Source organism: Vipera berus (assembly GCF_964194415.1).
Source record: "Vipera berus genome assembly, chromosome: 3".
Lineage (NCBI taxonomy): Eukaryota > Metazoa > Chordata > Lepidosauria > Squamata > Viperidae > Vipera > Vipera berus.
In genome coordinates, this window is record NC_138204.1 from 191,160,985 (window position 1) to 191,174,072 (window position 13,088).

Here is a 13,088-nt window from a genome sequence, read left to right on the forward strand (position 1 = left end):
TATCCTGCCTTCCGGGTCTGGTGGGCTGAATGGTGAGCTCCCATTACTTGCTTTTAATGACTGAAAACTTTTGTTTAAATTTATTTATTAAATTTATAAATTGTAAACTAAGAATTCACAATTTAAGAAACAAATTACAAATATGAAGATTTAGTATACCAACTACTTTCTGTGTGAAAATATCTGGTTTTTTACTTTTTTCGCACCCATTAAAGAAGAAGTATTTGAGATTTCATTTTAAAAGCAATAAAATATTTTATTGATTCTTAAGGTATGCAAATAAATGTTGCTTAGTCCAAAAGATAATAGAAAACAGTAACAAAAACCAACATTTTCTCAATAAATCATTTAATAAATATATTTCAACACTATATTTTCCACAGTCCTTCCATCTTCCCCTCTTCAAGCTCACCCATTGAAAATACAATTAATAACTGAAATATAATAAATATAAAAGTAATGTCATAAACTTGTTTTGAGCACAAACTGTCTTTTTCCTTTTTACTAAAAGGCAGTCCACCTTCTCAAAAATTTACATCTCACCCTTGAGTTTGAGTTTCAGGATATACCATTGATACCATAACAATGCTGTAGGGTGATACAAGCAAAAGTTGATTTGAAGTAATTTATAGCAAAAACTGAATTGAATTCAGACAGGAACTCCCCTTCATAAGTGAGCTAATGTCCTCTCCGTTCCTGAGTATGTCTGGCTTTACTAAGCTGTTTTTAGGAATTCTGAATGGCTCTAGAGAGAAATAAAAAAATGTTTATTCTATACAGTAATTACTTAACTAAAGCTCCCAACATTCTTTATTATTGGTATTCAGACTAATTCTCCATGTTGGAGAATAACAACATAAGCATCTCTATATAATTAACCATATTAAAGAGTGCCACTTTGGTGTAATGATTAAGGCACCAGCTAGAAATTGAGAAACTGTGAGTTCTTGTCTCGCCCTAGGCACAAAGCCAGCTGGATGACCTTGGGCCAGTCACTCTCTCTCAGCCCTTGGAAGGAGGCAGTGGCATACCACTTCCAAAATCTTGCCAAGAAAAATGCAGAGACTTTTTCTGGCAGTCACCAGGAGTCAACACTGATTCAAAGGCACACATGCACAGCACATTAAGATATCTTCTCCCTGCCTCTTCAATGGGCAATGAAGCCATTAATTGATGATGCTATGCCATAGCAATTGCTGGTTTGTGATGTATGTGCTTTTATTTCAGAGGTAGCCATGCTTTTATGGTTTCACTTGGCAGCGAGGAGGAAAGGAGGTGGAATAATAAAAAAGAAAAAATTGAATTTGTTATCAGATCTGCTGCAATGCCTGCCTACTTTGTCTTTTAGAATCTCAGGCTATAAAGCAACATGCCAGGCGCCAGATCAGAAGACAAATGGATGTAGAACCAGTAGGGCAGAAAGTGAATGGATTTAGAATTGGGACTGTGTTGACTTCATGACAATAATCATCAGTGGGTGGCTGGTTTTAGTGTTCCTAGAAATATGAGCATCTGATTATCTGCTGATGCTGCTGATACCTATCTAGCCACTGCAACAGATGATATTGTAAGAATAAGACTTAGCAGTACACACTTAAGAAAAGCAACTGGTTGGTTAGGAGGAAGGCAACTATAGGAGTTTCCCTTTCCACAGGAAACAGGTTGTGTTTTTTCAGATTCATCTCACTATATTGTTTGGAATGTTCTTTCAGAGAGCATAAAAATGCTCCTCCCAGTCCAGTACGCTCATTCATTTCAAATATAAACCAAACATATAGATGACTTTCCTTCTTCCATGCATGAAGCCATGCTTGCTGTATTGCAGGCATGCACCATCACAATAATCACAATTGTGATTCCAGATTAGTTGTGTTGACCAATCTAATATAGATTGATTTTTCTCAGTTCTGGAGATTATGTGGAATATTTGTGATAGATAAAAGTCTAGCGTCCCAAGTTCCTAAAGGACAGAGAGATCGTGGCAAGATTTGGACTTCAGTTTGAAAGCCATATTCTTGTTTTTCCGGGCTACGATTTTCCCCCAGAATCTCCTCGCCTTCTTAGGAATGGTCTCTTTCCTCTTTTGATATGCCAGCCTCTTCTCATTCTTTTCTCTGCTGTCCCTTCTCAGACGAATTTGACGTACGATGCCTTCAAACAGCTCCCTCACGTTATGCTGTACAGCTGCTGAGGTCTCAATGAACTTACAGTCAAACACTACTGCGCAGGCTCGGCCCTCTGGAAAAGATTTGAAGAGAAAATAATTCAGAAGTATTCCTTGGAAGCAGTGCTCTTCAAACATGGAAACTTTAAGATACGTGGACTTTGATTCCCAGAATCCCCCAGGAAGCAAAACACTTACTGCTCACTTAAAAGACAAAAAGGGGAAGAGAAAATATCTCCCTGAATGAAGTCTGTTTCGGTAATGCCACTTTACTACAGGTAGTTCTTGACTTACAACTAGTTAAGCCCAAAATTTCTGTTGCTAAAGTGAGTTTTTTAAGTGAGTTTTGCCCCATTTTATGACCTTTCTTGCCCCAATTGCTAAGTGAATCACTGCAGTTGTTGAGTTAGTAACACATTTGTGAAGTCAATCTGGCTTTCTCAAGGCCTTTGCTTGTCAGAAGTTTGAAAAAGATGATCACATGACCCTTGGACACTACAACCATCACAAATATGAGTCAGTTGCCAAGCATCTGAATTTTGATCATGTGACCATGGGGATGCTGCAATGGTCATAAGTGTGAAAAACAGTCATAAGTCACTTTTTTCAATGATGTAACTTTAAATGGTCACTAAATGAGCTGTTGTAAGTCGAGGACTGCCTGGACTGTTAATTAGGTGCTGGTTATGACTTACAAAGCCCTACATGGCATGGGTCCGGATTACCTATAGCAGCACCTGCTGCCGGCATCAACTTCCCTCCGTCCAGTGCACTCCCACAGAGAGGGCCTCCTCAGGGTGCCTCCAATCAAAGAATGTCGATTGGTGGCCCCCAGGGGGAGGGCATTCTCTGTGGGCGCGCCAGACCTGTGAAACTGCCTTCCGGTTGAGCTCCGGATGGCCCCCGACCTGCGCTCCTTCTGGCGTGATTTAAAAACTTATCTATTTGAACAATCTGGCCTGGTCTGATGGGTTTGGGGTTGGATTTAAATAAGTTTTAACACATTTTTAGTATTGTATTCTTGGGCATAATTATTTAATTCTTTTTAATCTCTTTTTTAACTTTTGTATTTACATTTTGGTATTTATTGCCCTGTACACCGCCCTGAGTCCTTCAGGAGAAGGGCGGTATAAAAATTTAATTAATTAATTAATTAATTAATTAATTAATTAATTAATTAATTAATTGTCTTTTGGAATTTAAAACACCTCTACCTTCCCCACTCATAATTGCTGGGCAAACAAGACATAATGTAGATATGGCCTAAAGTTAAAGCATCTAAAGAGTTGAAGCAAAAACAACTGAAGAGAAGCATCCTTACCTGAAACAGAAACTTCACGGCACCTTACAAGATCACTTTTGTTGCCTACTAAAATAATAGGAAGATCTTCCATCTGCCGCGCCCTGCGGAGCTGAATCCTTAGCTCAGATGCTCTTTCAAAGCTTGCCCGGTCCGTGATGGAATAGACAATTAAATATGCATCTCCAACTTTCATGCACTGTTCTTGGAGCCATCCTTTTTCCTTCTACTCAAATAAAAAGAGATTTGGAGTCAGAAGTTTAGGCTTCATACCTGGAAGCCCATCATCTACATGAGAAAAGCTAAATATTGCTGGTTACTATAATCATAAAGCTTTCATTATTTTAAATGCATTGTTTGCATTTGTAAACAAGCATTGCATTATGAGGTCACTGGAAGTCGAGCTTGTATATACAATTTGCTTCTGATTGGCAAAATCTCTTTTTCACCAAATTTAGACAGGTAAAATTCATTCCGTACTGGTATTCAAATTAACTTGGGTTCTATCCAGTGGTGGGATTCAGCCAGTTCATACCACTTTGGCAGAACTGGTAGCTATTTTTTGTTGCCCAGGCCCAGAATGGACTTCCAGAAGTGGCATCCACATAGAGAACCGGTTGTTCACATATTTGAATCCCACCACTGGTTCTATCTTACGGTTAGGATTTTGAAAGCATCTGATGGGCACCCACACAAAATGGTTACTGTGCAAGACTCACCTATTACTAAAATTGCTGACATGATTCCCAAAGCATTTCTGTGTGTTCATTACCAATACTCCTTGTTATTCTGGCAATGCATGTCTACAAAATAATCAGTGAATTGGATCCAGGTGTAGATATGTATAATAGGTGGCATAAATGCCCTTCCTTGCCCTCTTAATAAAATTATCCTTATAACCCCCCCTGAAAATGTTCTGTTTATGGATGGAGATCCACTCATTTAGAGAGGACTCTCTTCCTGTTTGCAGCACATCCTATCCCTCTCCATTCCTTGAAGAGAATTCTCACATACTCTGCTTAGCATGTGGGAATGGATTGTGAAAAAGAGGATCTTGATTCTACCAGCCTTGCTAAATGTGCCCAGATCTTAATCCAAGTCACCAAGTATCTGTATATTCTGACTTATGTTGCAACCCATAGCCCAATTAAACAGAGCCCTTAGAATGCAACTAGCCAAAACCAGTTAGAAAAACTATTAGACATATGGTCCTACAAATGTCGCTCCTTGCTTTCCAACATGAAGGGGATAGACCTACAAAAGGGATCCAAACATACTACTGCAAGTACTGTTTCCCCAACGCACTTGGCGATGAGTCTTGGAAGTAATAAGAGGAATAAGGAAGGAAATAGGAAACCATTGGGAAACCTAAAGAGTTCAGACTGGCCGGTAAGTCAAAAATAAATCCCAGAAGTATAGGATAAGTGGAAATTTGCCTAGCTCTTATTCAGAGCTATGGCAAACCTCCAATTTGAGGTTGTGGTGATTTATTTGGCAGGAATAGCCAATACCCTAGATAACAGGCCCAAGATCCAGATGGATCTTGACAGACCTGAACACTGGGTCCTATCTAACAAAATGAAATTCAATGTAGAGAAAACTAAAGTCTTACACTTAGGCAAGAAAAACCAAAAGTACAAATATAGATTGGGCAAAACCAGGGTTAATAGCAGTAACTCTGAGAGGGATCTTGGAGTCTTAATAGACAATCAATTAAATATGAGGCAACAGTGTGCAGCAGGAGCCAAAAAAGCCAATGCAATCCTAAGTTGCATTAACAGAGGGATTCAGTCAAGATCACATGAGGTACTAATACCACTCTAGAAAGCCTTAGTAAGACCACACCTAAAATACTGCAACCAGTTTTGGTCACACACTATAAAAAAGATGTTGAGACTCTAGAAAAAGTGCAGAGAAGAGCAACAAAAATGATTAGGGGACTGGAGGCTAAACATATGAAGAATGGTTACAGGAACTGGGCATGGCTAGTCTGGTGAAGAGAAGGACCAGGGGAGACATGATAGCAGTGTCCCAATATTTGAGGGACTATCGCAGAGAGCAGCGGATCAGCCTGTTTTCCAAAGTACCTGAAGGCCAGACAAGGAATAATGGATGGAAATTGATCGAGGAGATATTTAACCTAGAAATAAAGAGAAATTTTCTGACAATGGGAACACTCAACCCATGGAACAGATTGCCTTCAGAAGTTGTGGGAGCTTCATCATTGGAAGCTTTCAAGAAGAGACTGTCAAAAATGGTGTAGGGACTCCTACTAGGGTGTAGGGTTGGACTAGATGACCTACAAAGTCCCTTCCAGCTCTGATTCCATTCCATGCCATGCCATGCCATGCCATGCCATGCCATGCTATGCTATGCTAGTCTAATAAATAATTAGAGGCTTTTATAAGCAATGAAATAACTTTAGCCAGAGTTATTAGTTATATCTTTGTCTGCTAGAAGTAATACCAGCAAGTGAGAGCGAGAGGGGTCCACCACAAACACAATATAGGCCGACCTCAAATGTTTCCCATATAGACTAGCTAACAGATTGTGATTTTGACAGCTAATAGAATAGAATAGAGCTGGAAGGGACGTTGGAGGTGCTCCAGTCCAGCCCCCTGCTCAAGCAGGAGAACTCTGAAGTTTGGCTTCTCAATATTTTTAACTGTGCTTGCTGCTAGATTTAACGACTTTTTTAAAAAAATGCATTTGTGTAAGTACGTGTTTCACTCAACAAAATTAAAGAATAAGAATGAACACATGAACATACATGAAAATTTCTGCCTGACAAAATGATTTTGCACACTACCTTGTTTTCCCAGACATCCAGAAGCATTACAGTTGCACTTTCGCCATCTACCTGCAAAGTTCGTTCATAGTTGTCTTCTAGAATGGAGAACACAAAAATATGTGACATTTTTTGTTTGTTTTCCTTTTCACTATATAACTCAGACTTAAATGTTAGGCAAGTAAAGGTTAGAAACATGAAAATTCCCTCTTTGGCAGAAATTAAAGAAATCATCAATACATTGTGGATGCCATACCAAAAGAGAAGAGACCACTTTAAAACTATTTCAGGTGGGAAGAATTAGGTAGACTTTTAAGTTTAACAAAACTCTTCATCACTTATATATCTCCATTTTAGCCAACAGCATGTCTCTATGTCAGGGGTCCTCAACCCATGATCCGTGGACCGGTACCGGTCCACGGCATGCCAGCAACCAGTCTGCACAAACAAACAAAGCCCCATCCGTGTGATGCAGACAGCATACAAAACCACACACTCTCCAGTCCGTGGAAAAACCTTTCTCCATGGAACTGGTCCCTGGGTACTTTTTGGGTATCTCTGCTCTATGTAACAAATGAATAAAATACTTTTTCTGCATTGGGAACCACACTAAATACTTGAGTAGCCAGCAAGGAGATACACATAAGTATCAGGAGATGGGAATACAATAAATCAACTTTCAGTTCATATTATTCACATTTAATTGAAATTAAATACAGTGTCTAGAACCCCCATCAAATCATGTGATGATGTTTTCTTCAATTGCATTTTTAAAAAAACCACCACAGTTAAATAAACATTTGGAGGAGGTCTGTCAATTTTTCTATCTTGGGCTTCAGTGCTCATACTAACTGAACTCTGATACAAGTTAAGGCATGATCTTCTACTGATTCTTTCACGGTAAGGAAAATTATCTCAGGGATTTTTTTTGGGTTGCATTTGAAATAAATGTTCTCCGGATACCAGCTCAGAAAATATAGCCATCTGTATCTATCAACAGGGCAGCTAAGTCTATTTTGACTGTATCTCATGCCTGTTCTTTCCACTCCAGGACATCACACCAGACAAATGTTAGGAAAAAAACAACTTGTTACATCTGACATTCTTATATCAGACTCTGGCAAAGATCTGAACATTTACATGAGTTCCAGAATGGTATAATTTCCATGGTAGAAAAAAAGAAAAATGACTACATTGACTTTTTGCTGGAGTTCTCTTTCTCCTAAGTAGGACAAGAGGAGTAGAAAGAAGATCCAAAAGGGAAAAAAATTAAAGCAAACATGACCTTTTGACCCCCATGGGAGCTGCAGGCAGTCCTGGAGACTCCAGTTAGGCTTAGTAATGGAAAATATTTGTTTTCACTCAATTTATGGGTGAGCAGGCATTAAGGCTGCAAGCAACTTAAACAGCTTTATTCTGGAGCAAAAGTACATACGGTAGATTCAAGGGGGTGGCTTTTTTTTTTTAGTGTGGCCCTTCCTACATAGAATACGAACAAACTGGCAATTCTCTTCCTTATATTTTTATTACAGTGTTATATTTTTATGCTTCTTAAATTATATTACAATTTAAATTCCTGACAGAGCAAAAGATTGCTTGAATTCACCTGTAATCTATTTTTGTGGCAACTTTGCCAAACTCTAAAATCCTCCCAATGTGTTGGGACTACAATTCCCAGAAATCCAACATCTTTATGTTCTAAAACAGGGGTGTCCAACTTGCAACATCATGTGACGAGTCGCGGCGTATTGTGACTTTTTTCCATTGCCGGCAATGGGGTGGGTGTGGTTTTTGCTGTGGCACATCCGGCCCTTGGGTCGGCAGTTTGACACCCCTGTTCTAAAACAAATGCTCAGAAGGTTCCAGTTCTTGTGGCCATGTTGCAGTGAAGGTGGTGCAAAAAGATCCCAAAATCTTGCTTTCCTCTCAGTCCTCTTGAATTTCTCACTTCCCAGTTCCCAGTGTAACCAATTTTGAAATCTGATTCTGAAGAGATATTTTTAATCACATGTACCCCACCTATAGTTGCAATTTAAGTTACTCATGGAATAAATAAAGTGTTTAGGCTATTGAATTTAGGCTACTATTACTGCAGTGCCAATATGTAAAATTTAAAATAATACCCACACACTACAAAGCAAAGATAGGACAATATTTATTATATTTTTAGCAAATCCATTTTAAAAGTAAATTATTTGAAGAAGGATGTACGCTGTATAATATGCTGCACATCTTTTTTTAATGAAAGGAGAATTTGAAATGTAACATAAATATTGACTTATTGAAATAATCAAATGATGATTTAAAAGCTGCTGGCCAATTAATTGGGGCTATTGTTTATTCAATCAGCCCCCTCCAAGCTGGAGTCTTCAGGAATGATGAAGTTCAATGTTCAACCAAAGAATAAGCTTATGGTTGTAATACAACACAGCAGGTTGAGGAAAGGGGAAGCGAGTGTTTTGTTAGCAGTTCTGCTAAATATGGCAGTTCTGCTATTAACTAGGGGTGCAGCTCTGGCATAATATGGAGAAGAAAGCAGAAGTTAGCCGTTTCCCTTTCTAAACCCTGAATTATCACTTTTTTCAGAAAACATATATATATATATATATATATATATATATATATATATATATATATATATATATATATATATATATATATGTGTGTGTGTGTGTGTGTGTGTGTGTGTGTGTGTGTGTGTGTGTGTGTGTATGTGTATGTATGTATGTATGTATGTATGTATGTATGTATGTATGTATGTATATTACAGCTCACTTTAATGCAGGGTTATTTGAAAGTGAGTCTTACACTTCATTTAAATCAGTATGTTCTCATTTCCATTGTTCCCACCTTTAATTCTCTGTTTGTTACATTTGACTTTGAGGGACATTTCTAGCTAGACGTATATAAAGTTAGACTATAATAGTGCAATCCTTGACCTGCTCACTCAGAAATAGGTCCATTGAGGTTGTTTGTGCCATATTCCCAGGAACATGCAAGTGCAATTTCAGAATTCATCTCTGAATTCAATGCTTGCAATGTTCTTTTAACATAAACTCTTATTTTGCTTGTTTCTAATGCCTTGTCCAAATCCTGGGATAGTTCGTCTAATAGAAATTTTTAAAAAGTACTTTAATGCTAAGTTTGTCTTCTGAACTGATCCCATTTTTAAATTTTGAGTGAGATTAATTATAATGTGTAGAAATATTACTTTTCTCATATGAATACAATTCTTAAACTTATCAGTTGCTTCTGTATCATTATTCTAATTTGCATGTCACCTTTTTCTATAATATGTACCCTTTGAAAACTCATCAATGATGTGTCTTGTTTGAATTGAAAATATGATGAAGTAGCTGGAATTCTGCACGTTGAATGTTTATGAAAATTATCCAGAAGCACTAACTCCTACACAGCAAGCATCAGCAGATGTTACAATCATTACCCTTAGGACACACGATCTTAGTGGAAAATTATGTACCCAAAAATGTAACATACACATTTTGGTGAATTTATCAGAAAAGTCTTTGCTTCTTATTTATTGCACATCTGTCAAGTTCAGCTTTTCTCAGATTTGCACAGATTTGGTTTGTTGAGCTCAAGAATTTTCTTTTAAAGTTTGTGCTAACCATTGGGTTTTTTCGGGGGTGCATTTTTTCAAGCGTAGAACTTTTGTTCACACTGTAATCTAATGTACACGGTTTCTACAAACAAGTTTCCTTATATCATGCATTTTGATACATTGCATTTACAAATATATACATTATTCAAAAAATAATATTTTAGAATATTTAGAATTTTTTTTAAAAAAAAGAAGCATACTACATTAGGATGAGAGCTCAGTTTGTGTGTTCATTAAAAAAAGAAAAGCAAAATCAGATTAAGTTGGCATTCCAATGCAAACTGAAAATAGCTCCCTCCAACCTCCAACTGACCCTGCCATCTTCCTTAATAGATAACCACGTTCTGAAATCACTTTGGAGGCCATAGAATTATGACTTCAAGATCAGGAACTCTGAGTTTGCTTGCTCCCAAAGGCCTCTTACCCAAAAAGTTTTAACCGGGCGGGGGAGAGGGGAGGGGGCAAGGAACAAAACCACCTACCTCCCAGAAGTTCACAATCGCTGTCCAGGCTGTCATGCACACCTGCAAAGACACTTGCAATGGTGGTTTTGCCAACTCCTTGTTCCCCTATGAGAACCACTCGGTAGCAGCTGTTTCCTGACTCAGTGGAGATGACAGAATCAGAGGACTCTGATGACCAGCTTTTGCGGTAATATTCTTCATGGTTTAGGGTATACCTTTTCTGGCAGTTTGCCTCTTGGGTCTCTTTCTGCACTACCAGATGCTTTCCATCTGTTGGAACACTCCAACGTTGCTGCTGAGGCTGCAAGGCACCACAGCTACTGCCACTGTTGCGACGCATGGTGACATTGTTCAGGGTCATGGCTTTTTCCCTTCGAGACTAAAAAACAGCAACAGTGAAATGGTGAACATCATAAGTACCAGTAGGTTGCATACCTTGTCTGTCTGACATGGGGAATGCCCACATGTGAAATTCTTGGTGAGCATGCCTTAAGGGCCTAAGACAACTTGCCGTGGCCAACTTGCTGCAGCTAACTTGCCATCGCCAACTCTCTGTGGCACAACTCGCCATAGTTAACTCGCCACGGGACTATGCTAATATTGAAGAAATAGTGGAATAGAATCATTAAAGAAAGGGTGCCAAAGGATGCCAATTAAATTGAATTGTTGAATTGTCCCACAGCGAATTGTCCCATGGTAAGTTGGCTTTGGTGAATTGGCCCATTCCCTGCCTGAATGTAGCTTCAAAGAGCTAAAATAGGAGAAAGATACTCATAGCAGTGGAAATTCCTCCTTAAGAAGCAGTTGAGGGCTTAGGAATTGTAACAACTGCTCACCAATAAAAAATACTTTAAACTTGAATTCAAAACCTGGATTGTTTCCTCCATCTGATCATGTAATTTGTGGATGGCTGTTGCTCTCAATAAGAGTGCAGACCAAGTGGCAATACAGTACCATCTAAAAAAGCCATCCAAAGCAACCAAGAAACTTGGCTCTCCTGCAAAGGAGAGCACTTAGTAGAAATCCACTCATCCTGGAGGAAGAGGCCAAGAAGGTCACCTTTGAAAATCCTGGTTTGTTTCTGCTCCCTGTACTCCTGAAAAGCAGCTCTGCAGACACAAGTGGGCAATCAGAGGCTATAGAAGAAAGAAGGGATGGCAAACATCCCTATCTCATCTGACAGTCTTTAAGAAGCAGTACCTAAGTTCCTTCCTTTTGCCCTTAAAGGATCAGTAACAACACAAATCTTGTTGTGTGGAGGAGGAAATAATTCAAAAGTGTATCCATGCTATGTTTGTGATGTAAGAACTTCCTTCTACTGTAAAAGGCTGTAATTCATCTCAAGAGTAGTCAGCCAGGACTATCCTCCCTTCCCTACAGATAGTTTATAACTTTGCAGGAAGGCTTGCTCAGCACTGGTAAGAGACAATGCTGTGAGGCAATTCTTGAGGGCCAGAAACATTTGCAGCTACCATTTTTAGGAAAATTGCCTTGATGCTCACCAGCTCCGGTCATGACATCTATTTAGACATCTGGCTTATTTAGGCTAAAGCTTGGTTCTTTCTCAGCTGACATAACACCTCTAGAGCTATCGGGCAGAACAGAAGAGAATGCTGATGTCCCTTTTCCAAAGTGAATATAAGAGCAGCATTCGCAGAACAGCTCTCCTTCACAAAGTGAACATTTGGTCCACCATTCAGTGATGAGTCCCATGAATGGGAATCTGACTACTTTGGAAGCTAAGACATGCAAACAAAGCAGCAAATGATGTTCTGCCTGACATTTAAGATGCAAACACTTCTGTTTTTGCAAAAGCCCCAAACGTGAGATTCCCAAGGGATACTAAGGAATGCCATGCAGAAAAGCACAAGCAAAACAAGGCTATCCATTTTCTGCTCCACTCCTGGGAACTTTCCCAAGCAAGAATAGTATCAAACTCCTGCACATTGAATACACTTCGCTCTCATTCTAGTCAACAATATCACTTCTTAGAAACAGACAGAATCAAATTCATTTCTATAGCACAAGCTATGCAGCCAACTGGACCGTTAATAATCTGAGTTCAGTGAAAAAAATACAGCTAGTTCCAATGCAACTTTTAACTTCTATTTCAAATAATGCTTTTTTTCTCTCTCTCTCTTTGCTCTCTAAATACAAGTCTGCTTGGGTGCTTAAAAGAAGGCTTATTAATTTGTTCTTGGTAAAGAAACACTACCTTGCTGGATGGTTGGTTAGTTTTTTCCTGATTGTCTTTTGCAGCCAGTCGATGTTCCTGATCAGAATCCCTTAGTTCTCAAAGTATGGAACATCAGGCAAATCTCCCACAGAAAATCCTTCATATGTTCAAGGACTGCCTCACTTGATTCTTTCTCAACAAACCTGGTTTATATTAAGCCCATCTGATCAGACACAGGGCTTTTCCGTGACGTCACTGGCCTGTCCACCCAAGAGCCAGCCCCCATCTGGACGGAAGCAGGCATGCAGAAAAGGGGAAGAAGAGAGGGAGCAGGAGAGAAGTTACTGATGCTAACAAAGTAATTGATGTTGTAGTTAAGTTTCTTTTTTCTGCTTTTTTTTAAAAAAATCTTCATTATGCTTGTTAAGAGCCAGTTCTGTAAGAGAAAAGCAGAAAAGCACACATGCACACAACTCCTTTGTTGGGAGGAGTGGAGTGCCACTGAAATGAACCATCTGTTTGAAGCCATTTGGATTCATTAATGCAAGCAATGTTGCACAAATCTTAATTGTCT

General features: G+C 38.9%; 1 protein-coding gene across 1 annotated transcript; it reads right to left on the reverse strand.

The window, feature by feature from the left end:
• Positions 1 to 225: 225 nt before the first annotated feature.
• On the reverse strand, positions 226 to 12,691 carry GEM (GTP binding protein overexpressed in skeletal muscle). Its single transcript, XM_081326013.1, has 5 exons — positions 12,554 to 12,691; positions 10,357 to 10,717; positions 6,274 to 6,350; positions 3,486 to 3,690; positions 226 to 2,238 (listed from the first exon to the last, which is right to left on the reverse strand). Exons 2-5 carry the CDS (start codon positions 10,697 to 10,699, stop codon positions 1,961 to 1,963), a joined length of 903 nt encoding a protein of 300 aa, XP_081182139.1. The 5' UTR covers positions 10,700 to 10,717; positions 12,554 to 12,691; the 3' UTR covers positions 226 to 1,960.
• Between the last annotated feature and the right edge of the window lie 397 nt (positions 12,692 to 13,088).

Coding starts and splice junctions, on each gene's coding strand:
- GEM (XM_081326013.1), bottom strand. CDS start 10,699: ATGACCCTGAACAATGTCACCATGCGTCGCAACAGTGGCAGTAGCTGT. Junction 6,351..10,356: donor CGATTGTGAACTTCTGGGAG/GTAGGTGGTTTT, acceptor TCTCCATTCTAG/AAGACAACTATGAACGAACT. Junction 3,691..6,273: donor TGGATGTCTGGGAAAACAAG/GTAGTGTGCAAA, acceptor TTATTTGAGTAG/AAGGAAAAAGGATGGCTCCA.